This window comes from Sturnira hondurensis, unplaced genomic scaffold, assembly GCF_014824575.4.
Source record: "Sturnira hondurensis isolate 20B ecotype Veracruz unplaced genomic scaffold, ASM1482457v3 Scaffold0001221, whole genome shotgun sequence".
Taxonomy (NCBI): domain Eukaryota; kingdom Metazoa; phylum Chordata; class Mammalia; order Chiroptera; family Phyllostomidae; genus Sturnira; species Sturnira hondurensis.
The window spans coordinates 1,203,567-1,228,715 of record NW_028073852.1 but is presented as its reverse complement, the minus strand read 5'-3'; the positions used below and the strand labels follow the sequence as shown (position 1 = coordinate 1,228,715).

The 25,149-nt window shown below is 66.8% G+C and overlaps 1 protein-coding gene and 1 long non-coding RNA gene across 4 annotated transcripts; one reads left to right on the top strand and one right to left on the bottom strand.

The window, feature by feature from the left end:
• Window positions 1–188: 188 nt before the first annotated feature.
• Window positions 189–24,981, bottom strand: AATK (apoptosis associated tyrosine kinase). Of its 3 annotated transcripts, none has more exons than XM_037068335.1 (14): window positions 24,828–24,981; window positions 14,936–15,069; window positions 12,535–12,682; window positions 10,176–10,255; window positions 9,630–9,748; window positions 9,373–9,460; window positions 8,530–8,663; window positions 7,404–7,488; window positions 7,204–7,325; window positions 5,830–5,979; window positions 2,807–5,375; window positions 2,547–2,694; window positions 2,148–2,333; window positions 189–1,286 (listed from the first exon to the last, which is right to left on the bottom strand). In XM_037068335.1, the coding sequence occupies exons 1-14, from the start codon at window positions 24,880–24,882 to the stop codon at window positions 1,246–1,248; spliced, it is 4,059 nt and encodes a 1,352-aa protein (XP_036924230.1). In that variant the 5' UTR covers window positions 24,883–24,981; the 3' UTR covers window positions 189–1,245. The 3 variants fall into 3 exon arrangements, with proteins under 3 accessions (XP_036924230.1, XP_036924232.1, XP_036924237.1); XM_037068337.1 differs by having other exon boundaries at window positions 8,530–8,651; XM_037068342.1 differs by lacking the exon at window positions 24,828–24,981 and adding an exon at window positions 19,736–20,203.
• Window positions 5,974–7,175, top strand: LOC119003089 (uncharacterized). The gene is made up of 3 exons (XR_005069870.1): window positions 5,974–6,167; window positions 6,242–6,330; window positions 7,012–7,175. It is a non-coding gene; the product is annotated as an uncharacterized LOC119003089 (long non-coding RNA).
• Window positions 24,982–25,149: the final 168 nt, after the last annotated feature.

Genomic DNA, 25,149 nt, shown 5'->3' with positions numbered 1-25,149 from the left:
GGGAGGGGCTCCTGGGGGCGTCTGCAGCCCCTCATCCTTCCTGAGGCCAGCCTCCCACTCTGCTCTGGGCAAAGCCCACCTGGGCATGCCAGGGGCCCAGGTCAGTCTCCCTTCACCAAGGGCAGTGGGGGGCACCCATGCCACCCCAACAGAGCCAAGCCCGCAAAGAAAACACTCAGCCTGAAGGCTGTTTGTTCTTAGCTCGGTTTCTCTTAGAAAACAAACAAGGAACAAGAAAATAATTGCACCAGCATCCTAAGCCTCAAACTGACAAACACAAACCCAAGCAACCCCCACACACACTCCCAAAGCAACGACAAACTTACATCTCTTTGGCAACAATAACTTAAAACCATAGCCCGGGGGGCCTCGGACAATAGTGGTTACAAAAATACTCCCTGTGCTGCCCTGCCCCACCCCCTCCCAGCTCCACTTCTTGCCCACCCCCATCCCTGTGGGCTGGGACCCTGACAACGGTGGTGCAGGCAGTCCCCACTATCCTTTGGCCGCTGAGCTGGGCAGTGCCCTGCAGAGGGGTGCTACCCACGCCAGACAGCAGGGGGCGCCTCTACAATGAGGCTGAGATGGCAGAGGTGGGGCCTGGAAGTCCCCCACTCTTTCAAGTTGCCCCCTTGGTTCCAGCAGAAAGCCCCAGGCAGGAGTCGTCCCAGACCCTGTGGGGAGGGCGGCCTGGGGTCTAGTGGAGTCAGTGAAGGGGAAATACAGCCACAGACTTTGAGGTAAGGGTGGTAGGGACCCTGAGCCCCAGGGCCTTTCCTCGCACTGAATGCCCAGAACCAGGGGAAAGGGGCCAAGGGCACAGGGAGAGACGGCCCCCACGGGCCTGCGCCTGTTGTTTCACCCAGGGTGGGGGCACAGCGCCCTGCAGTGCACCACCCGAACAGTGGGCGGGGCCTGTGAGGGCCCGCAGCTAAGAGCAGGCCCCCAGGCCCCAGAGGCCAAGCAGCGGTGTGGGGCCAGGGCACGGGGAACACTGCACAGAGGGGCGCTGCCAGTGGGGACCGCGGGGCTTCCCCAAGGAAAGAGCAGTGTATCCTGTGTCAGAGATGTGAACCCTGCCCCCAGGGCAGACCAGCTGGCGGGCACAGCGCTCCGCTGTCCACTGCGCTGCGTGGGGCGCCGAAGTGCTGGAAGCTGCTACCAACCTCCCCGACTGCAGCCGGTCGCCGTCCTCACTGCTGCGGGAGCAGGACGAGCAGGGCCTCCAGGGGGGTCACGTGGGCCTCAAGCTTCTTTACAGATGCCCCCAGCACCTCCTGCAGGGCCTGGCAAACAGGACGGACAAGCCGCGAGTTCAGGAACAGGCTGGGACAGAAAGAGCCCCTCCCCCAGGACAGCCGCCTGGTCTCCCGCCTGGGGCCCTCAGGCGCCCCCCCCCAATGCCCACCTGTCCGCCCCAATGGGAGCCCAAAAGGCCCCCCCCAGGGCTCCTTTTACAGGTGGGGGAAACAGGCCTGGGCGGAGCAGCGGCACGCACTCGCCTTTTGGTGATCTCATTGGTTCAGGGTCCGTTCAGGACAACTAAGGACAGCGGGGGAAGGGGGTGGGTCTGCCTGGGGAACAAGGTGACCAGGAGGCGTTTGGGTGTAGGTGGACTTTCAGCTAAGCCAAGCAGAACGTGCAAGAACTTGGCGGGGGTTAGAGGACCACCTGGCGGGAGGAGCCCACCGGTCTGAGGCCGGCAGAGAAGTGCACCGCGGAGGGAGGGCTAGCTGAGGCCCCTGGTGCGGCCCGCCAGGCAAAACCGGCAAGTTTGAGACGTACGGAGTCCCGAGTCAGCAGGGAGGGTGGGGCCGGCGGTCGAGGCAGACCAGCAGGGGCTGCCGCAGGTTTTGGGGGTGCTAAGGCCGGGCAGAGGGCAGGTGGAGGCGCTCAGCGCCCAGCCTGTGCCTCTGAAAAAGCGAGGAGACGCGAGGCCTGAAAGCCAGCAGCCTCCAGTCCCGGCCCAACGAGCGGGGAGACGAGGCCTCCCGAAGGGCCCAGACGGGCTGGCCTGTGCGCTAGCATTCTTGCGAAGCCACGGTGCACCGTCCGAACACGGAGCTTGTATGGAGAAAACGAGTCTCGGCCTGCCGCTGCACCGCCCTGCTTCGCCGGGCCCTCCCGCCAGTCCCGCCGCAGCTCACCACCCACGCAGCCGGCGTCCGGGTCGGAGACGTGCGTGATGGAGAAGCGAGACGCGGGCGCAGGCGAGACGGTGAAACGCGAAAAGGGGGCGGGCGCCGCCGGCTTGGAGGGAGCGGCCGGCGCGGCCAGCGCGGGCTCCCCGGCCGGCGCCTGAGGGACGCCGTGGTCCCACTGGAACCTTCCCCCTGCAAAACGGCCGGAGGCCACGAAATTGCGCGGACTGCAGGGCTCCTTTGCCGCCCTAGGCGCTGCCAGCCCGGCCCCGGAAGTCCCAGTTCCACGCGTTGCCCCGCCCTGCAGCCCCGCCCACTCCGCATAGACGCGAGGTCTGACCACGCCCCGGAGGCCCCGCCCACGACACCTCGCCCCGTCCCCGGAAGGCCCCGCCTCCAGCTCACCCTCTTGGACGGGGAAGCCGTCGGGTGAGCTTTCGTCCCCTCGTGGCCGGCAGGGGGCGCCGGGGGAGCGGGGACTGCCTGCGAGGAACGCGGGAGGCGACTTCTGGGCTCCGGGGAAGGGCTCCCCAAGCTCCCGGGTGGGACTTTCCTACGAGGTCAGAGCAGCCTGTGAGTCGGGCCGCCAGCACTGGCCACTCCACCACCTTCTGTCTCGCCGGGGGGCCCCCCACCTGCGCACAAAGCCTGGGGCAGCCGCCCACCTGCTCGAAGAGGTAGACGGTGACGTCGTCAAAGAAGGACACGGCCTTCTTCTTGCGCTCCAGGTCCTCGCAGAAGGCCTCGGACAGCAGGCTGGGCATTTTGAGCAGGCTGCGCAGGTGGCGCGCGCTCTGGCTCTCGGCCACCACCACAGGCACAGGCGGCGCCTCCTCGTCGCTCTCCTCGCTAGGGTCCTGGACGCTGTAGCAGCGGAGCTCTTCGTCCGACTCGTCGCTGTCCTCGCTGTCCTCCTCTTCTTCCTCTGGCCGGCCCTCCGGGGCTGGGGGGAGTCCCGGCAGGGCCAGGCAGAGTGGGGCTCTGGGGGCGCCCGGGGCCCCTGTCCGTTCCTGCAGGGCTGACGACAGTCCCTGGGGCTCCTGGAGCTCAGCTCCGTGGCTGTCTGAGCTCCGCGGGACGGGAGTCAGCAGGAAAACTGTGGGACGCCCAGGACTGGGCATTGGTGACCCCTGAGCGGGGCTTTGGGCCCAGGAAGGCTCCTTCTTGGGGCCTGTGGGGCAGGTGCTTGGTCCAGGGCGAGAGTCCTCACGCAATGGCGATGGCAACACCTCCGTGGGGTCTGGGCTTTGTGCCTCCCCAGGTGCCTCAGACTCAGAAGGCGGCTGTTCGGGCTGCAGCCCGGGGCTCTGCGGGCTCTCCAGGTCTGGCCCTGGCCCAGCAGCCCCACCCCTCTTCTCAGGGCCCAGCAGGGGCTCTGGCTCCGTGTCCAGGTCTGAGAAGTAGGCTGAATCACGGTAGGGGTTTTTCTCGCTGAGGCCGCTGAGGGAGGCCGAGAGCTGAGTCTCTGCCCCAGGGCTCTCACCCTCCAAGGCCAGTCCCCCAAAAACCTCAGGCTCACATGACTCGTGCGCTTCCTTGAGCACAAACTCAGGGGACTCGTAGTTCTCAGTGTCATAGCCACTGTCCAGGGCCCGGGGCTGCCCTCTAGAGGGGCCAACAGCTGACGGGCTGAAGACCTCACAGCCACCATCACTGGCCAAGGACGGGATGTCCAGTGAGTCCAGGGAGTCCGGAGTTCCCACCTGCTTCTGTAGGCAGCGGAACACCCGTGTCACACCCGGCCTCTCTGCCTGCGGGCCGTCACTGTACAAGTCAGTGAAAACACTGCAAGTGGCCTCAATGGTGTCCTCATCCTCACTGCCTGGCGCCTCCGGGGAGCTGCCGCCACTGTCCCTTGTTTGGGCTGGCTCTGTGGCAGCTGCCTGGCTGCTGGCAGGCGTGGGTGAGGCCAGCAAGGTGGTAAGGGTGCTGGTCTCCTGGGTGGGAAGCAGGGCTCCCTCTTGGGATGGGGACGGGACAGATGTCAGGAGCCGCTGAGGTCCGGAGGAATCCTCTGCAAGCCTGGGCTCTGTCTCAGGGCTGTTGCCCTCACTACCAGCTGCCTCTCTCCAGGGGGATGTGAATAGGCTGGTGGCAGGTGGCGGGCCCTCAGCAGAACACAGGTGGGGGAGGTCAAGGCAGTGGCCCAACTCCTGGCCAAAGGAGGCCCCCTCTGGTCCAAGGGGAGGCTCTCTGGGGTCCTCTGGGGCCAAGGGGTGGCCCCACTCAGGGACAGCCTGTAGGGGCTGTGTCCTGCCAGGGCAGCCTGCGTCCCACGCCTCAGGGGCTCGGCCACCACTGTTGTTGTTGGCCGACACGTTGGAGCCCCAGTGTCCGAGCTGCGTGGCCCTGTGGGCCTCTACCTCACCCAGCTCCTCCCTGCCGGGAGACAGCAGGGCCCCTGCAGTCCCAGAGGCATGTGTGCCCAGGGGGTCCTCAAATAAGGGCGGGCAGAGAGTGGCCACGCCCCAGTCGCCATCCTCATCTCCAGGTTCCACTGGCATCAGGCCCTTGGGCGAGGGAGCGTGTGAGGGGCAAGGCAGGTCCTGGGCGCCGCACCTGCTTGGGTGGTGGTCACAGTGGCCCAGCAGCGGCTCCACAGCCAGCGAAGCGGCAGCACTGCCGACTGAGTCCTTGTCGTCATCCTTGCCCTCGGAGCTGGGGGCCATGGCACAGGGGTCAGGGGCGCAGCCAGCGCAGTCGGGGTCGTGGCCCGCAGCAGGGGCCGGCTCCTCCAGGCGGATGAAGTACTCGCTGCCCACTGAAGGGCTGTGCGCGCTGAGAACAGGCACCACCCCCGGGGGCGCGCTGTCGGGGGCGCAGAGCTCCTGCAGACGCCCCGCACAGCCGGGGCTCGGCATGTCCCCCGGCGGTGGGAAAGCGTCGCCGCAGTGGCCTGCCTCCCACTTGTACTCGAAGTTGAGGCCACGGCTCGTCTCAGTCACCGTGAGCACGTCGTCACCATCGGCGTGGAAGCCATCGCCCGCAAACTGCTCCAGCAGCGGGAAGGACGAGGCGGCGGCCAGCTCGCCCGCGCCTCCCAGGGCCGCGCCTGCCGCCCCGGACCCGGGGCCCGCACCGCCCCCGCATGGCCGCAGGGAGCGCCAGCGCTGCTCGAACTCGTCCTCCGCCGCCGTGGCGCCCTTGGCGCACAGGTAGGAGAGCAGCAGGTGCACCTCCGCGGCGGTCGGCCGCTGCTCCGGCTGCAGCCAGCAGAACTGCATCACCTCGTACCTGCGCGGCGGGAGGCCGGGCTCAGGCCGCCACCCCACTCTCCCCCTGGGTCCCACCCGCCCCAGCCCCGGAGCTCACTTGGAAGTGAGCCCATCTGCCCTCTGCATAAGGGTCTCTGGGGCCCCCTCCTCCCACTGAGAATCCTTGAGGGCAGTTAACGGATTCTCCCGCTTAAACAAGAACCCAGATCTCCGCGGAGGCGGGCACAGCAGGTTGGGAGCCAGCAATGGGCCTGTCACCACCCCCCACCGCCAGCAGGTGAGTCTGTGCTGAGTGAGGAGTCTGTGGCCCTGAGGGTACAGCGTGGGACCCAGCGGTCACAGAGGGGAGCCAGGATGAGCTGGAAGCCCGGGTGGTTGGGGGTGGCTTCCTCCGTGGGGACTCCGAGCACCCGCTTGTCCCCCATTCCCTGCTGAGGACACCCCATCCCAGCCTGGCATCCCTGGGTCCTCACCAGCGGTCTGACAGCGTCAGTGGCAGCTGGGGTTTGGGCAGCTTGAGCTGCTGCTCCCGGACGGCGTAAGCCAGCACCTGCCTGTCGGAGTGGTGGGGGTAGGGCTGCGCACCCAGCTCGAAGAGCTCCCAGATGGTCACGCCCAGGGACCTGCGGGCGACGGCCATCAGAGGAGGCTGGTACCGCTGGCAGGGCACCACCACACAGGATCTCGGGGCACGGGACACCGTCCCGTCATCACACCAGCCCCTTGGGGATGCCCACCCAGAGGGGCTTTCCTTCCGTGAATGGGCAGGACATGCCACCGGCCAGGCCCAGCCTGTGCCCTGGGCGCGGAGGTAAATAAAAGGTAGCCTGGCCTTAAACGAGCCCCATCCAAGCACATGCTCATTCATTCGTTCACGCTCCACAGTGCAGACAGACCGCACACCGGGTCCAGGAGCCCCCCATCCCCTCAGTCGCCAGAGAGGCTGGAGGGGCCGTGCCAAGACTGAGGGAGGGGTGAGTCTGGGGACGTCCCTGGTCAGCTGGTGTGGACTGGGGAATGTGCAGGCCTGGGAGAAAGCAACCGGGCTCCTTCCCGTGGAGTGGAGGGGGCAGCAGCTTCACCCAGCTGACCTGGGAGGCTGGGGACATGAGGGTCAAAGCAGATTTGATGATAGTGAAGTCACGATGGCCTGGGGACCATCCAGGGGACCCCCATTCCATGTGCATCAAGGGAGAATCAGAGGGAACGGTGTGTCCACCGTGGGGCACCATCCAGCAGCTTGGAGGGCTGCCCATGGTAAGCTCAGGAAGGGGGCCGGTCGGCGGATCCCAGCTCTGAGCAGCCGTCAGGAGCTGAAGGGAGGCCAGGCCAAGGTGTGGAGGGCGGGGAAGAGGTGGCAGGGGGAGATGGGGGCTGGTCCAGATGGCCTTTTCTGGACCATTCTCAGGCTGCAGTGGGGGCCCAGTGTGCCCAGCTCAGCGCCTCCAGCGGACAGTCCCAGAACAGCCTCTCTGTGTGGAAACGGGTGGGGGGGCCTCCCCCAGAGAGGGTTCTGCCTCCTGATGTTGGCAGGCCTTGGCCCAGGGGGTCCTGGAGGGGCAGGACTTCCTCTGTAGGCCCTGCCAGCCCACATCTGTGGGCCCGCTGGCACCCGTGTGACCTCACCTGGGGCCACGTGTGGCCACTTCCTACAGGGCAATGAGGCTGGACAGCCGAGCATGTCCTCACACAGTGACCTTTGAGCAGCCAGGCTGCACCCACTCAGCACAGGGACTGGCTAGGTAAGTGGACTCAGTCCCCGCATGCTCACTGGTAATGCTCTCTGGCATCGGGCAGGGCAGCCTGCAGGTCTGATGGCCGTGGGCGGAGCCCGGGACCGCACTCACCACACGTTGCTGGCCTTGGTCTGGTCCACCACCAGCAGGTTGCTGTGCACCTCGTCCACCAGCTCTGGTGCAATCCAGCGCAGCGGCACCCACAGCTGGTCTGCGGTCACGAAGTAGTCCTCCTGCGGCCCCAGACAGCGTCACTGCGCAGGCCCCGCCCGCCTGCCCCGCCCCTCCCCGCGCCGGCCCCGCCCACTCACTCTGTATTTGCCGTGGGACAGGCCGTAGTCACCGATCTTCACCGTCAGGTCCGCTGTGAGCAGGCAGTTCCTCAGGGCCAGGTCGCTGGGGAGTGGGAGGTTGGGGTCAGCGGGCCGTGCAGGCCGGGGCTTCCAGGCCACCGAGGGGGGCTGGACGGCTCATCATAAGGGCATCCTGGCTCAGCTCCGCGGGTGGGCCGGCAGGGGCGTGGGAGAGGCTGCCCCCCCCCTCTGGAACAGAGCACAGGCCGCTGGCCCTGCGGGGGTCCACGTGGACAGGGCTCAAATGTTCCAGAGTAGAAGAAGAAAACGAGGCTCAGAGGTCACTCCCCTGACCCGAGCCGACAGGCCACCTCTCCAACACCAGCCTCAGGGGCCGGCCAGCCCTGGGAGTCTGGGGGCCTCCCTCCTGCCCACCACCCCAGCTCCTCCAGAGGGAGGCGTCGGCTGGGAACTGAGGTCCCAAGTGGCCCAGGGAGTCCCGCCCTGCCCACAGGGGGCCCAGGGTGGGGTGAGCGTGTGGAGTGTCCCCCTGCAGTGGCGCCTTTGCCCCAGCCCCACCTCCAGCCCAGGCCTTGGCTGCGGGGGCGTCTCCCCCGCCTTCCGGGGCTGGGGTGAGGGGTCTGGGTGCGGGGGCCACGGACAGGCCTGTGTTTGTGGGCGTGAGAGGCGTGTGGGCACGGCTGGCAGGCAGGAGGCTGGCAGCTGCCCTCCTCAACAAAATCACTGATGCTGGAGTCGCCTGCGCCGTCACTCAGCACCAGGATGTTGTTGGGGAGGACAGCCTGAGTGGCGTCCGGGGCCTCCGTCGCTTCTTCACGGATCCCCCATCTTTCCGACTTAAGGGGCCAGGGCCAAAGGCAGGACAGAGCCGCCCCCACCCCCAGGCCTGAGGGAGACAGGAGAGAGGGTCCAGTGTGGGGTCACAGGGCGGCCCCGACTGCCTCTGGGACGGAGGCCAGGGCTCGGGCCCTGTGGTGCTTCTGCCCAGGGCCAGCAGGTGTCTGGCCCCCACCTGCCTGGTATGTTTTGTGTAATGGGGCCCCCAGAGGCTGAGGTAACGCCACCGGCTCGGAGCCCGCGCGGGGGCCCTGGCCCCAGGGGTGCAGCCCGCCCGCGCCCTCACCTGTGCACGTAGTTGTGTTGGTGCAAGTGCAGGACGCCGCAGGCCACCTCGCAGGCCATGCGCTGCAGGGTCCGGGGGTCAGGCGCCATGGACTCCGCCGCCCGGCAGCTCCGCAGGTAGCCCTTGAGGTCCCCCTGCAGAGAGGGACAGCACTGTCACCTTCGATCACCGGCCGGTGGGGGGTGGGCCTTGCAGGAGCCGACCGCCCAGCCCCTCCCCCCACGCAGGGCCAGCTGGGGCAAACCAGGGTGCTGCTGACAGGCACCCAGAGCAGCCACTGTGTCCACCAGCCAGGGTCTGGCTTCCTGTGGGGTGACCGCAGGAAGGGGACACGTTCTCCAGGCAGCCCCCTGGGGCTAGGGAGCCACATTCCCTGCACAGACTGCTGGGGCCCAGTGGTAGGCAGCAGACAGGCCACATGAGTGGTGACACTGTGCCAGGACAGAGCCCAGGGCAGGTGAGCCAGGTGCTGGGGCCACACCCTGACTGGCCGACACCACCCAGCTCCAAGGAGGGCCAAGGGCAGGGTTTCGGTCAGGAGTCCAGAAAGCAGACAGCGAGGCCTACGTGCCCTGGGGCCCCGTGTCTGCCAAGGGCGCCTCTGTGTGGGCAGGCAGCTTGGCTCAGTGGCAGAGCTGGGCCTGGGGTGGGGGGGGGCCCTGGGGACAGTCTGCAGACGCAGGGGCCTCTGGGAGGCGGTGGGCTGTAGGGGAATACGAGGCCTGCAAAGTGCAGAGAGGCGTCCCCGGCTCAGCAAAGTCCTCTCTGCGGGGCCAGTGGGCCCGCCCTCCCATCCCGGAGGGACGCTCAGGGCAAACATAGGAGCACGGGCGGGCGACTCACCATGGGGCAGAGCTCCATCACCAGCAGGTAGGGCGTCACCTCCGCGCACTGGGCCAGGCACCGGAGCAGGTGGCTGTGCTGCAGGGCCCTGCGGGAGCCAACAGGCTGCCCCCCTGACGCCCACGCAGGGCAGGAGGGGGCAGACAGACAAGGAGGGGGGCTGGGAGGGGGACAGCACAGAGCTCGCCCTGGGCCGCGGGCCCCGGGCTCAGCACAGCCCACACCCCTCCCGCAGCACTGGCCCGGGCGCTACCCACCTGTAGGGCTGGGCCTCCTCCAGGAACTGCATCTGCTCGCGCACGCTGGCGCTGGCCTTCAGCTCCTTCACCACCACCTGGGCACTGCTGAGGCCCCAGTTCGCCTCCCCCAGGAACACCTGCGGGGGCGCGCGTCACCGCCCTCCTTGGAGGGTGCCCCTCTCTGCCCCGCTTCACTGCTGAAAACCCCCCTGGCTGTGACATCCTGTCTTTGTTCTTGGGGCTCTCTGGTTGGGGGAGCCCCAGTGAGGATGAAGGACCTGGTTGCCCTGCCCAGGCGGGGGGGTCAGGGAGAACCCAGGACCAGGGCCCCGATCCCTGTTCCCGCCCCCAGGCCCCTCCAAGCCCCTCCTGGTGCCCGACCCAGGGCAGCACCGAAGGGTTGCAGACTGAAGCGCCCGGTCAGGGGCCCAGCAGCGTAGGGACCCCGGGTCAGGGGCAGCTCCCAGGAGGAGCAGTCTCCACGCACACCCTCCATCTTCCAGGCAAGAGAGGGGGCCCACGATGTCAACTGCTCCCCCCGACCCGCCCGGAGTCATAACTCACCTTCCCAAACCAGCCATGGCCGATCTCCTCCAGGTACAGGAGGCCGTGCCGGCCCAGGCCTGCAGACCTGAGCAGCTGCGCTGTACGGGGGCAGGGGCGGGGGCTTAGGGACCTCGGCCAGCCTCTGCCCCCACCCCATCTGCCCTCCCTGGGCCCCTCAATGAGCTGCCCCTGGGCCTGTTCTGGGAGCCACACCTGGGGGCAGCCATCAAGGGTGGGGTGCTGGCTGCCCAGGGGAGCGGTGGACCTGCAAGACGCATTGGGGCATCTTTCTGACAGGGCCTGGTGAGGCCGTGCCCCATGCCGTAGGGACACGCCAGGCTGGGGACCTCGGGGCCCAGAGCTGGACGGTGCGGCTGGAGCAGAGGCCGCAGGGAGACCAGTGGACTCACCCGTCCCCTCACCCCTGCCACAGGCTGGCATTCCAGCACCAGGCACGCCAAAGGCCCCTTTGTTGGGGGCTGCTGGCCCCGCCCCACATGGGGCACACTGGGCCCATTCTCCTGCCAGCCAGTGGGGCAAGGTCAGCAGGGGGAAGGGCCAGGGCTGCAGGGCCCACCCACGCCGTCCTGGGCCCGATGGATTCCCCAAATTCTGCTCCCACGCCAACTGCCTGGAGGGCCCTGGGAATGTTGATCTTGATGCAGAGCAGAATTTGGGGGGCGGTTACTGGACACTGAGTCCCAGGCTGCTCCCACTGAGCCCCAGCCTGCCGGTGCCCCTCGGGCCCACGGTTGCCTTGAGGAAGCTCAGTGGTCTTAGGGCAGGGGCGGAGGGGCACCTTAGCTGCCCCTGTGGGAAAACTGCCCTCCCAGCGTGAGGAGGAGTGCCGGCTGGGGGGCAGGTGCTGGGCCCCACCAGAAGCAGGGCCCACAGAGCCTGGGGCCTGTGTGGCCTCCCTGCCGCCCAGGTCCTTGACCCCTGACTTCCAGGGGGCTGCCCCCCGGCATCACCCGAAATCCTTCCCCTCCCCAAAGCAGAGGTCCTGAGGAAAATTGAGGCCAGGGCCGCAAAAACGGAGAGAGCAGGTGATCACCACTAGGACTAGCCGGCCGTTCGCTGGGGACAGTCATGCAGAGGGGGAGAAGTTGGAATTCGGGGTGTCCTATGAGCCCCTGTGATTTCTGTTTTCTGTGTTTTCTGATTTCAGCTTTCATGGCCCGGGTGCCCCCTTCAGTGAGGGCCAGCTCGGGGCTCAGGGGGCCGTGAGCCACCCCATCCCAGGGCCCTGCTCCCACCAGGCCCCTGGTTTGGGGGCAAGAGTGGGACGATCTTGGCTGCTTTCAATGACTGACCATTTGGGCCCCTTGGGGGTTTTTTCATGGGCTTTAAATCCCTGCTCTTGTGTTTTACAGTCACCATTTACAAGGGAGCGCCCTCCCCAGGGACAGCAGCAGCCTGGGCCGCTCACCCGTCTCTTTGCCCTGACCTCTTGTGGCCAGATACCTGTGCCTCCAGGCCCTGGGAGTCAGACCTGTGTCTTTTCAACGTCTCCTTGTGGGACCTCGGGGAGACCCACAAGCCCCTGGAGCCCTAACTCTGACACAGGGCAGGGCTCTCTGTGGGGAGCCCCTGGGCCGGGGAGCCCTCGGGCGTTTCTCGGCAGAGCCCTGCCACCCCTGAGACTGACAGAAAACTCCAGTGGCTGGAAGACTCTTCAGACTCTCAGGCACACAATCCCCGGTGGTGACAGGCCAGCCTGGGGCAGTGTCCCCTGGGTGGCCCCTGGCTCCTCACTGCCTCTGAGTGCCCAGCAGTGCTGGTCCAGGCTCAGAGACCCGCAGAGCCACGCAGGGAGGCTGGGGGCCCTCCAGCAGAGGGCCTGCCTTCAGGGCTTTACGGGGTGGTCCTCAGAACAGATGCCCCGATTCCTGACTGACTGTGCCCTGGAGATGCTGGCAGGGGTTGGGGGACAGAGGCAGCACCTATGGAGCCCTGAGCCCTGAGGCTGGCAGCCGGTGGCCCCCTCAATCTCCCCTGGGGCTCCCACCAGTGCCTTGGGGCCCCAGCCCATGACAAAGGCTCCAGAGTGGGTGGCATCTGGTCAGGCCCAGCACAGAAGCAGGTGGGCGGGCCAGTGTGAAAGGCCCATTCATGAGCACCCATAGAGGGAGCCTCAAGAGCCCCTCCTCCCTCAGTGGGCGTGGGGGGGGCCGTGTCCCTGTGTGGCCGCTGGCCAGCCAGCTGGCTGAGTGGGCATCTGGGCTCAGGCATCCCAGGGACGGGAGGAGCCTCGCCCCCAGCACTCAGCTCCCAGCAGAAGGGGCCCATGCCAGCCCCTCACCACCCCTTCTGGGCAGCAAGGTTCCTGATCCCCGAGCCCACCCTGCAGCACCCCGGGCCCCTGGGAGCAACTCACCGGAGCGCCCAGGCTGCTTGGCCATGGGCAGCGAGACCTCAGTGAGGGGCAGGACGTACACGTCGGGCCCGTTCTGGGCGGCGGCCGCTGGGGAACCCTGTGCCGAGAGGTCAGCTGCATACTCTTCCCCGTCCGCATTCTCAAACTCCTGGCGGGGGGGTGACAGGGATGTGGGTGAGCTCGGGAGGTGGGCAGGGACGGGCAGGCTCTGAAAGGCTGCTCACCTCCTGGGCCCAGCTCCCACCTCCCCTCGAGCTGGGAGGTGAAGCCCCCACCCCCTCGGTTGGCAACCCCTCACCAGTCTCCTTGCTTCTGGGGCACACAGCACACCCACAGACCCTCCATCCACTGGGCCACCAGCTGTCCCCAAGGGCCAGTAATTGTTTTGTCTTGGGCTGTGGCCCCAGGGCACACTGCTTCTCAGCCCGCTGCCACCCGGGCAAGGCTGCCCAGCCCAGACACAGCCCCCGACTCCTGTCATGGGGCAGCCGCCGAGGGGGCAAGGACCGTAAGGAAATGCCCTAGGCTCCCAGACACAGCCTCCTAAGTGTCCAGGGCAGGGAGCCCACCCGTCTTCACCCCCGCCCAGCACCCTGCCACCTACCACAGCCATCTGCCTGCAGGCTGCCCCGGACCTTGACCGGGATGGGCCACGGGCCGCGCCACACCTGTCTGCTGGGGGCGGGCCCTCCCGGCCAGAGCTCAAACTCGAGAGCCCAAGTCTGCAGAGCCCCTGGGCCTGGTGCAGCACCGAGAGCCCTGCTGCCGACCTCTGCTCAGGGTGGGGCCTCCTCGGGGACGGGTGCCGGGAGGTCCCTGCTCTTCACCTGCCTGGGCCTGGCATTGTGTGGCTTGGGGGCCTCGTTTCTGGGGCCTTGATTTTCTCAGCTGGAAGCCCTCTGAGTGTCCCTGCAGGCCCGTCCTAGTCTGCACCCAGGGGGACAGGGCCACTGAGGATGGAGCAAGGGCATTGTCTGCCCACAGCCGGGTCCCTGTCGGGGTCTGGCCCCAGCCCTGCCCCGGCCCCAGTCCATTACCTGCCGGCGCCACCACCCAGTGGCCTGCCAGAGCCAGCCGGCGCAGCGGGCAATCAGGTAGGGCACGGTGAGCATCGCCGGCCCAGCCCCGACCCCAGCACAGCCCCAGGCGGGGACCCCCTGTGCGGGCAGGCCAGTGCCCAGCTGAGCACTGGTGCTGGAGTGTTCTGGCCCCAGGCCGTGAGGAGGGCGCCTGTAGGAGGGGCCCTGGCTGGCCCTCGTGTGCGGCCTTGTTCTCACAGAGAACAAGAAGGGGCTGACTCACACAGCCCCCTCGTCCCACCCTGGGCCCCGCCCCCTGCCCTGCCCCAAACCCCCAGCTCCGGCCCCAGGGTCTTCCAGAAACACGCCAGCACCCCCTGCAGGTCGGGGACCCTCCTGCCGCTGTGGCACCTGGCTCCTCAGCTGCGGGGCTCAGGACCCCCTGAGGTTCTGGGAGGGCGGCCGAGCCCCCGAGGTGGGCTCTGTCAAAGGTGAGGGCCAGGCCATCACCCTCAGCGGGTGGGTGCCAGGTCCCCCTCCTGCCCTCCCTCTGAGGGGATGGGCGTGGGGTCAGGGCTAGTCCCTCTAATATGGCTACGGAGGGGGCCACCTAGCAGGGTGGGGCCACTGGGTGGCCCCTCCCAACCTCACCAGGCCCAGGAATCTGACCTCCAGCCAGGGCAGGGCTGCCCCGAGGGAGGGAGGACCCAGCGGCTGCTGGCTATGTGCTAGGTCAGCAGGAGCTTAGCTCACATGGCCGGCCTCTTGTCAGGGTTCCTGGCTCCCAGCTTTCCCCCTGGGCCCTCCCTGCTCAGAACCACTGCTGGGCTCCCAGCAGCCTGTGGGCTTGCAAGACAGGAGAATGGCACCCAAGGGGCACCCCTTGCCCACTGCCCTTGGAGGGAGCTCTTCCCTGGAGAGCAGTCCGGGGGACCTTGCTGGGCAGCCCGAGGGTGTCAGCACTGCTGTCCACGGTGGCCTTGGCCCAGCTGCACTTGCCCTCATCCGGCCCATTGACAGGCAGTCCTGGACAGAGGGGTGGTTTGGTGCCAGGAAGCATCTCTCTCCCTCTTCCCCCAGCCCTGAGACGACAGGGCTCTGGGCCAGTGGCCCCCTCCCCCAGTGGCCCTCCAAAAGGCCTGTCCTCACCCTTCAGAGGGCCCACCCTGTGCCCAGTCCCCAGGGGCTCGATCCTGAGCTGGAACAGGATGGCATGAGGCCGTGATCCCACAGAGGGGACCCCAAAGGAGAGAGGCTGTGGGCAGGCCCCCCTGAGGGATCCTGCTGTCCGCAGCCTAGGAGGAGGGACTGGGGGACCCTGGCCAGGGTCTGTGTGGCCCTTCCCCCGGGGATCCCACCCACAGCCCCCGGCCCCGCCTCACCTTGAACCCAACGCCGCCCTTTTTGCAGCACAGGCAGGCCAGCATGAGGGCGATGACAGCAAAGAGGCCCGAGAAGGACACCGCCACCACGGCCAGGGAGGACGACCAGGACAGCTCGCTGAGCGGGGTGCCGCCTGCGTTTGTAGAGAGAGCCGTCAGTGTGGCCCCTGCAGCCCGCCCTCCTCCGCACCCACTCCCTTTAGGGGCGCGGGGCAGCCGTGCCCCTGCCTCAAGCCACAGGCTCCCCAGCCCTGGCTCCTGCTCCGCCTCAGCGCCTCCACCCTCGCTGCTCCAGGACTCCACGGCCAGAGCAAGTGGATGGACACACACAGCAGTCACAGGGGCCTGAGCCTGCAGTCCCTCCTCCAGCCACTGGGTGCCGCTGTGGTCTCACCCGGGGACCTGGGGCTGGTGAAGCCACGGGATCCTGCTCGCCTCCTCATTGTGGGGGTTCCTGAACACCCGTCCTCAGGGTCAGGGTCACAGGGCTTTGGGGGACCCCCGACGTCCCTCTCGAGCTCTGGTCGCTCCGCCTGGACTTCTGTAGCCTTGCCATCATTGCCAAAGCTCTGAGGGCATCCCTGGGAAAGACTCTGCAACCCCGAGAGGGACTCAGACCCGTAAGTGGACACGGAGGAGCTGGCCGCTGGCCACAGCCACGTGCCAGGCTCTGCGCAGCTGGGGGCAGAGCTGTGAGACAGGTGGCCTGCACGACCTCTGAGGCAGGGGACCCACTGTCCCAAGAAGGTGGCCTGGCACTTCCAAGGCACCCCCTTGCTGAACTGAGCACAAAGGCGCCCTGGGACCCCTTCTGTCCTGGGGCCCCGCTCCGGTGTCCAAGCCTGCTCCTCACGCCGCATGCAGGGAAGAGGGGCTGGGCTGCACCTGGAGACCCACACCCAGGGCAGAGCGGCCGCACACCACAGACCACGGAACCTCAGGCAGGCACCCCCGTCCCTGAGGCCTCCCGGGGAGAGTGTGGGTGCACATGCACCCACCTAAGGGAATGCACCCCACCTCCATGTGAGGCCTTCCTCTGCCCTCTCGCCCAAACAGCACACAGTGTGTGGGCACCCACCCACAGCACACTCGCCCGCAGGACTGGCTGTGGCCATGGAGACCCCAGGGTGGGGGTGGGGCGGCGACAGCACACACAGTCCCGCCCACAGGCCTGCACCCTCCTCTCCCGGCTCCCGGACCCTCTTCCTGGTGAGCCACCTGAGGTGTCCATCGTGAAGGTCATGAGTCAAGAGCCCTGGGCCCTGAGAGGATCTCCCCCACCCCCACTCCTTCATATTTCCCTCCCTCGGCCGCCCCTCCCCCTTGGGCTGGGCGACACCCACAGCCAGGGCCACCTGCAGGCTCACCTGCCATCACCCCACCAAAGGGCCAGGCTGAAGAAGCTGCAGGCGCCCCTGCCCTCACCCTGGACCCCCCTCAACCCTCCTCTGGGGGCAGAGCTGGGGGCAGGGAGCCAGGACACTGGGAACAGGATGGCAAGGTGGCCGGGAGAGGTGGGGCCCGTGGGTGGCTGAGAGCACAGGGGAACCCTGGGCCCACCCCCCGGAGAGGGCACTGTGGGAGGCGGTGGGCAGTGGGGGGCTGGAGGAAGAGCTGGAGGAGCGTTTCTTTGCAAGGGTGACATGTCCTACAGGACCCCCCTTTGCCGCCCCCAGGGCACGCAGAGCCCCACAGCTGTGATGGGGGCCCCAAGGGGCAGAGCCCTTTTTCTGGACCTCGAGGGCTGCGGTCCCATGGCCCCCCCTTCCCCGACTCCGACACCCCACAGTGCCCCGGGAAACCACCAGGGTCTGACTCTGGGACCCCACCAGTAGCAGTAGCAGCCCTGCAGGGGGACAGGCCCTCCGTGTCATGCCCCAGACCCCCTGCATCACGAGGAGCCCCGGGCCTGCTTCTCAGCGGTGGCTCTGAGGGGACAAGGGGAGACAGGCACGTCAGGGGGCGGTTGGAGAAGGAGGGGGCGTGGCTCAGGACAGACCAGGTGCTGGCCTGGCTTCTGTTTTGTTTTTAAGATTTTATGTTTTTAGACAGAGGGGAAGGGAGGGAGAAAAAGGGGGAGAGATACATTTAACAGTTGCCTCTCTCATGCCCCCAACCAGGGACCACACCCCCAAAACCCAGGCCTGTGCCCTGAACGGGAATCGAACCAGAAACCTTTCGCCACGCAGGACGGTGCCCAGCCCCCTGAGTCACACCAGTCAGGGCCCCGGCCGGGCTTCTTGTAAAAGAAAAAGGTGACTGGTTTCTGCCAATAGGTCGGAGCAAGGGGCTGGGGGGCTGTCACATGACCGGGGTCACCCCAAGCCCCTCAGCCCTCTGGACCCTACAGGAGACGGGGCTCTGGACGGGCTGGAGGGGCGCGCGGAGCGGACACAGGGAGCTGGCCTTCCCAGCTGCGGACACATTGAAGAGCCACGAGTTAGAACGCACGGCCCCGTGGCCGGAGGGCTCCGGGCTGACCCCCGATAGCGCGCCCGGGCCTCTTAGAGGACAGCACGTTCCCGAGGGAGACGGGCTCTTCGGCTGAAAGCGATGCGAGAGTCACGAGAGATTCATGTTTGTCGACATAAAAACGCACCTCCAATACAAGCCCCCCGTTCAAGACAAAGGAAAATCTAAGAAAAACAGAAAATGAGTCACTGGAGCAGTGCCATTGCTGTGGAGGGCACACGACCCACAAAACGGGGAAAAAACTCCGAGACCTCAAAACGCGTACAAGGAAGCAAAACCAAGGCAGCCAGCCGGCCCGGGAGCGCACACGGCCTGCCCGGCCCACGAGGAAGGGCACACGCAGCCTCGTCCGCAGTCAGGAGGACGAGGGTCGGAGCCCACGCCCAGCTCTGGCTGAATCCGGTGCACCCGCCCTGAGGCCCAGGCTCCGGTGACACGTCAGGCGGCCCCTGGGAAGCCACGGGGACCCCAGCTGTCCCTGGGGCCAGTGATGCCCCTTCTGGGACTTGACCTCAGAGAGTGGCCTGGGGGACAGCGGTCCGGGACAGAAGGAAGGGGATGGGGCGCAGCCGCTGACCACGGGCAGACAAACTCTGCATGCGGAGCTCACTCAGGTGTTTCCAGGGGTAAAACCAACCTAACAAGGCAGCAACAGTGACAATTACCACAGTCACTAGGTTAAATGATGACAACAGTGGACCTGGCACAGGAGCTCGAACGGTGACGGTAAGAAGGTTGTCCTTCAGCTCTGCCGGCGGGATGGCGCCTGTGCGCGGCTGCAGTGGAAGACAGTGCGGAGGCGCCTCAAAAAATTAAAAATAAAGCTGCCACGGAGCCCAGCAATCCCACTTCTGGGTGCAGATCCAAAACAGGGATTCGAGAAGACATAAGCACCCGTGCTCACTGCAGTGTCGTGTACAATCGCCGACATGTGGAAGCAGCCCGAGTGCCCACCAGTAAGTAGATGGGCAGATAAAGAACATCTGATACAGCCCTGGCCCCAGCGGCTCAGTGGGTTGAGCCCGTGAACCAGAGGGTCGAGGGTTCGATTCCCAGCCGGGGCACGTGCCTGGGTTGTGGGCCAGGTCCCCAGTAGGGGGTGTGCAAGGGACAACCACACGTTGATGTTTCTCCCTCTCTCTTTCTCCCTCCCTTCCCCTCTCTCTATAAATAAAATCTTAAAATAAATAAATAACGTCTTAAGAAAAGAAAGATGTGCCCTGGCTAGTGGAGCTCAGTGGATTGAGCGCAGGCTGTGAACCAGGGAGTCGCCGGTTCGATTCCCAGTCGGGGCTCCTGCCTGGGTTGCAGGCCAAGTCCCCAGTGGGGGCCTCGTGAGAGGCAACCACACACTGATGTTTCTCTCCTTCTCTTTCTCCCTCCTTTCCCCCTCTCTAAAAATAAATAAATAAAATCTTTTTTAAAATAATAAAAAAATAAAATATTAAAAAAAAGAAAGATGGGCTCCATGCACACAGTGGAGCAGTACACAGCCGCAGAAAAGAATGAAACTTCACCGTGGGCCACGTCATGGGCGGACCTAGAGGGCATCGGGCTAATGAGGTCAGCCAGACGGAGCAGGACAAACAGCGTGGGATCTTCGTGGGAAACCCGCAGAGCAGACGCGGACGCACTCGCACAGACGCACAGGGCGGACTGGTGGGGGCCGGAGGGGCGGGGCCGAGGAACCCGGGCGGAAGGCGAAGGGCGCTCAGAAGCCATTGCCAGGGAGAGGGGGTGGGGCCAGTCAGCCCTCTCCAGCCCCAAAGCCCGTGCCTCGGTTTCCCGACCCGGAGGGCGGCGTTCGGCCTGCCGCCCAAGGAGTAGGTGCAGGACCCCGACCCACCGCGACTTTCAGAAATGGGGAGCTGCAAGGCGCCGAGGCCGGCAGGGACGGGCCGGCGGAGCAGCTTGGGAGAGCCCCGGCTCCTCAGCCCGCTTGGGCTTCCGCGACCGGCGCTGCACCCGGACCAGGGGCAGGTGCCCGGAGGCCCCGAGACACAGCCGGAGCTAGACAGGCACGGTGCACGGAGGGCCGCCCCGGCTCTGAAACGCTGTGCCCTCTCAGACGCCCCGACGCCCTTTCTCAGGTTGGACACAGGGTGGAGAGCAGCCCCTCCCCCTCAGGCCAGACCCTCCCCCCCACACACACACACTGCGTGCACTCACAGCCACCAGGACCCAGCTCCTGTCCTGACCTGATTTGTCACCCTGCGCCCCTGCAGGGGATGGGGGTGTATTCTCAGACAGCCCCCAAGGCTGAACTGCTCCAGATGCCCCCGGGGCAGCGCCTGCCCCCACCCCAACACCCCCCACCTCAGAACGCACCTGGTGCACAGCTGCTTGTGGGTCCTGCAGCCCCAAAGGCTGTTGCTTTCCCTCCCAGCCAAGGACCGTCCCTGGAGAGCTGCTTCCGTGGCTCCCACTAACACTGTGGACACCATACCACCCTCCGGAAGGACACAGAGCCCCCGGCCCAGCCCCCACCGTCCTGTGTGTCCAGTGAGAACAGCCGGAAGGTTGGAGGGGCCCCGCCCCAGCCTGGTGGGTGAGCCTCAGTATTCCTGGTGCCCCAGCTGCCCTGCTGATGGGTGCGGGCACAGTCCACGGGGCTCTCGCTTGGGGGCACCGGCAGAGCTGGGGCGGGGCCTCAGCCGGGCAGCTGAGGACACCCTGGCACAGTCCCCTGCCCCCATGCCCGCCGGTGTCGCAAACAGGATCTCGTGCAGGAAGGAACTGTGCGACCCGCAGGCATTTCGCTGAGTTAAGCGTCCAGGGTGTGTCAGGAGAGCTGGGGCAGCCAGCGTCTGTCCCTGACCCCAGCCCCCAGCCCCCCCGACTGACACAGTGCGGGGAGCCTGGGGACACGGCAGGGGCAGGGGGTGCCCTTGCCCCCACAAGCTGTCCACAGGGCAGACCCAGCGTTGGGGCCTGTGGGGCGAGCTTCTTGGCAAAGGTTTGCCTGAGAGCAGTGCTGTGCAAGTTTCTTCCAAGAGGAACAAGGCCCCCAGCAGGGGCCCGGCACCCTCTGCCAGCAGGGACAGGGAAGCCAGGCCGGGTGCCGGTGGCAGCCTCCGGTGGCAGGACCGGGCCCAGCCTTCCCAACCTGTCCCCATGGGTCTCTCAGGCCAGGTGGAGACAGCACAGGTGTGGGGACACAAGTCAGAGCCCCAGCTGTCTGGGAGCTGGCTCCTGGGGCAGGCAGTGAGGTGGCCGAGCACATGTGCCCACACGACTGTGTCAGGCGTGCTAGCCTCCCCTGGGCGTCCAGGGGGAGGCCGCATCTGCAGGCCACCCCCCATTCCAAGAGCTGGACTGCGTCTGGATTGGTCACAGGCAGCCCCCAGTCCCAGCTGGCCCCATGCCCTGCCGTCTCCGGCCCTGACCGCACCCGGTGGGGAAACCCAGGTGTGCCATCCAGGCCTCCGCAGGCGACTCTGGGCAGAGGTGCAGCCAGACCCCACCCCCACAACTGCCAGGGCCCGTGCCCAGCACTCCACAGCCGCCACCGCAGAACGTTCCAGACCTCTTCACCGCCACCCCTCCATCTGCCCTGTGGAGGATGGGGGCTGCTGGGAGGGAAGGGGGCCTTCAGTGTCTGCCTGGACCCCAGGTGGGGCGGAATGGCAGGAGCAAAGCTGGCTGGTAAGGGGCTGCAGGGTCAGTGCCCAGGCCAGGTTCAGCCTCAGCCACGGGCAGCAATGTGCCCATGGGCCTGGCAGGAGGAGGCCTGGCCCTGCCCGCTTGGAGCAGGCCCCAAGGGCCTTGGGAGGACCACTCTTCCAGGCCATTCATCCCCAGAGACCAGAAACCACCTCTCAGGGACACCTGCCTCCTGCCAAAAAGCTTTCAGGCAGCTTCCTGGGGCCACAAGGCAGCCTATACCTGTGGTGTGCTGGTAACTGTGTAACACCTGGCCCCCTGGGAGAGACAGGGAGAGAGACAGAGAAGGGACAGGGAGTCTGGACACTCCTGCACTGTGACTCCCCTCCGTGGGCCCTGTCCAGCCACCAGCTCGAGGCCGAGGAGCACGGTGTCGGGGAAAACGCACCTGGGAGGCTGCGTGCCTGGCTGGGAGGAGCAAACAGAGGCGGAGATTCTCACGCCCGATGGGACGGGGTTCCAGGGCGCCCGAGTGACACCCACACACTGAGGAGGGAGGCGAGGACTCCAATGGCCAGTGAGGTCGGTGAGGCTCGAATGGGGAGGCGCACCGCTGGGGAGGGGCGGGGAGTGAACGCACAGCCCACGGGCCCCACAAACGCCGGGCCCAAGGCAGCCCTGAGAGGCAGGCTCAACCTGTGTGCCCACGACACTGGGAAGCAATGTCTGGCCAAGGTGATGGGGGTGGGGGGGCGGCAGGGAGCAGCCAGAATGGGCGGTGACCATGGGCACGAGTGGTGTTTCGTGGGTTCACAAACACCCTAAAATCCCCAGGGGAGGTGGCTGCACCGTGAATCTGGTGAAGCGCACCTGGCGGGTGTGGCTCAGTCACTGAGTGCTGGCCTGCAGGCGTGGCCCAGGCCCCGCTGGGGGTGCGCAGGAGGCAACCCACCGAGGTTTCTGTCACACACGGATGTTTCTCCCTGCCTTCCCCTCTCTCTAAAAAGTAAATAAAATCTTTTTTCTTTAAAAAAGGTCTCAATAAGCTGCCAGGAGGGAAGGCTGTGGAATGTTCACTGTGTCATCCAGACCTGGGCGGAGGGCGACCTCTGTCCTCAGAGCCGAGGGACCCACCGCGCCTTGTGTCACGTGGTGTGTCGTCAGCACTGTGAGCGGGGCGCCCGGCACACAGCTGAGGGGTGGCCGCTGGCACCAGGCCTCGCAGCAGCAGCTGGACGTGGGTTTCTGCATGTGAGCTGTGCTTTGCAGACCACGGCTTCCTTCCCTCCGCAGGGGCTGCGGGGCCAGGGGGCCGAGCTGCCGCTGGGCACTGGCCGGCTGGCCCTGAGGCTGGACAGTGGCCCCCAGTAGGACTGGCTGTGGAGTCCTCAGGGCCCCTTGTTCAAAATCATCATGAATTTCAAGTTTGCGGGAAACAAGAACGAGCCCCCAGGACTGCCCAGGAGGCAGGGCAGTGACCTCCGCAGAGCCCAGGTCAGGGCCCCCAGCCGCCCTCATCCCTGTGGGACTCACACAGGTAGGCAGGCTGTCCCCCAGCTCCCCAAGGCCAGGCGCCCAGGCAGGTGGGTGGGTAGGAGCCCTGTGCCCCTTCAGGAGGACAGGGGGGCACAATCTCCTCGCCTGGGATGAGCAAGGTCAGGCTGACCACAGCCCACGATGAGAGGTCACCTATGGGCCCCAGCAGGCCACCCTGCGGCCTCACCATGTGCAGCCTGGGACAGGCAGCTCACTACGGCCCTGCCACACAGCACGGACGTCACAGGGCTGTGGCTGACTGCAGACTCCCCCAAGTCCCCGAAGCCCTGGGAGGGGGCTGGACCCCAGGGAGGCCGCCCTCTGGCGTACGGAGCTGCGCTGCCCACGGCCCAGCCCCTGTGCCGGCCCCCCAGGCCCCAGGCCAGAGATCTAACGCAGCCCCTCTGTTCTCTAGGCAACTGCCACCATCACTGCCCCCTCTCTGGGAACAGCCACGGGTGGGGGTGGGAGCGTCCAGGCAGCAGGCCTGGCCCGAGCTGTGAGGACAGCCCACCCAGGTCCGGCCCCTCCGCCTGCCCTGAGTGACCCCAGAGACGCACTCCCCCGACCCCGGCAATGCTACCCCATTTTGCAGATGAGAAAACGGAGGCTCGGGGGATAAGACGGGGCTGGAGGACTCCAGGGCATGAGGGACAGGGGACCCCACCTCTCCCTCTCCCCGAAGGCCAGGAGCCCTACCCTCGGCCTTCCCCATGCACGGCCCCACCGCCCAGAGGCCACACCCACGGCAGGGTCCAGGTTCTCCTCTACTGCCCCGCAGGGGAGAGAGCCCCCTGACCCCGACAGCTGTTCCCCGAGAACCGCTGAGCTGACACCTCCTGAGGACGCCGGCCGCAGCTGCCACCCAGACGCTCATACCCAGCACCCCCGGTGTAGGGAGTAACGACCCCACAGAGGGCACGTCTGGTCCCACCCAGACACGAGAGGCAGGGCTTGAGGGCGGGCCTCTCCCTCCGGGTCCGTCCTGGCACCCCGCCAGCAGTTCCAACTCCAGCAACCCTGAGGCTGCCTCCCCACTGTCCCCGCCCCCCAGCAGACACACTGCCTGGAACACCCTTGCTTGTCCCCAACCTTTGCCTGGGCCCAGGCCACCTCCACCCCCCGCCCTCAGGGTCCAGCAAGGGCTCTCGCCTGGGCCACTGGCTGGTGACACTATGTTCTCTAGGCCCCGAAAGTCACCTGGAAGGCTGGTTCTGAGGGGGTGACACCCACACGCCAAGCCCAGCAGACAGCCCAGCCGCCAGCTCCGTCCTGGGGGAGCATTACCTGCAGGGGGGCCGCGCCCAGGGGGCCCCAGAGTCCCCACACAGCACACACTGAGCCCTGCTCCAGGGAGGGTTCAGGAGGGCTGCTCCGCTCCCCCAGCGCTATTTCAGCTGGATTGGCCAGTGCCAGAGCCGGGGGGACGTGTGTGGCGGGCTTGGGCCCCTGGGCGCAGCTCCAGAGAAGGGCTCTGTCTCCCTCTTGGGGAGGAGGCTGGGGCTGGCAGGTGGCTGAGGCAGGTCACCCGCTCTGCCCCTGGCCCCCTCTGCCCACCCCAGCTGCCCACTACCACTAGGAGGCCAGGTACCCATGGTAAACAGCCCGCCGGGGCCACCAGCCCGGCAGGGACAAAGGCCCGAGCCCAGGTCCCCTGCAGCCTGCTTGACAGCAACACCCCAGCCCCCCCTGCTCTCAGGGGACCAGGGCGCTGGATGCCCATGAAGGCCCATCTCTTCGGAGCCTCTGCCCAGAGGGCTCTGTCCCGTGGGCTGGCCATGGCTCCCACCTCCGAGTGCCATCTGCCGGGGGTGGGCAGAGCTCCCAGACTTGGCTGCTACCCAGGGAGTGGGTCTCCTGCCCCTAGACCTTGGGTCAGTAAAGGGCCACAGTGGCCTGGGCCTGGGGGCACACTCCCACCCCTCCCCAGGGGCCTCAGTCCTGGATGTCCTCTGCCCTGGGTACCTGTGCCAGAAACACCCACAGAGACACAGGGCTGGGGGACAAACCTGCGCTGCCCACCAGCTGCCAAAGCCTCAGCTGTGCTGGGTGCCGGCCCCAAGGCCCACTGACCTACGCGGATCCCAGGCCTCTAGGGGGTCCTGCCAGTGAGCCGGCCCTGCCGCAGCCCCGCACCGCAAGGGGAAAGGGTTCATTTCCATGCAAAATAGAAACCAGCGGCCCAGGAAGCATCGTGTCCGCAGTGGGGACCCGGGCAGGCCAGCGGGTTGGGGCAGCGCAGAGGGCGGGAGGCTGGCGCAGGGGTGCTGCCGGCACTCACCAGGGTCCAAGTGCGAGCTGAAGGCGAAGCTGGGGTTGAAGAAGGACGACGACATGGCCAGGGCTGGTGGCGCGGGCACCCAGCGGCGCTGCGCTCAGGTCGCCCGCGGCCCGGACCTGTGCCGCGCCATTGCCGCCGCCACCGCAGGTGCGAGCGCCCTTGTCCGTGCGGCCTGCCGAGCCTCTCTACCCCGGGGCCGACAGGCTCTGGAGCGGGCGGGGTGCCGGCGCGGTGCGGGTAGCGGCCACAGAGGAGGCGCCTCCGCCCGGCCGGCCGCGGCGCCGCGGGGCTCCCGGGCTGGTGCAGCCCGAAAACACTGGCG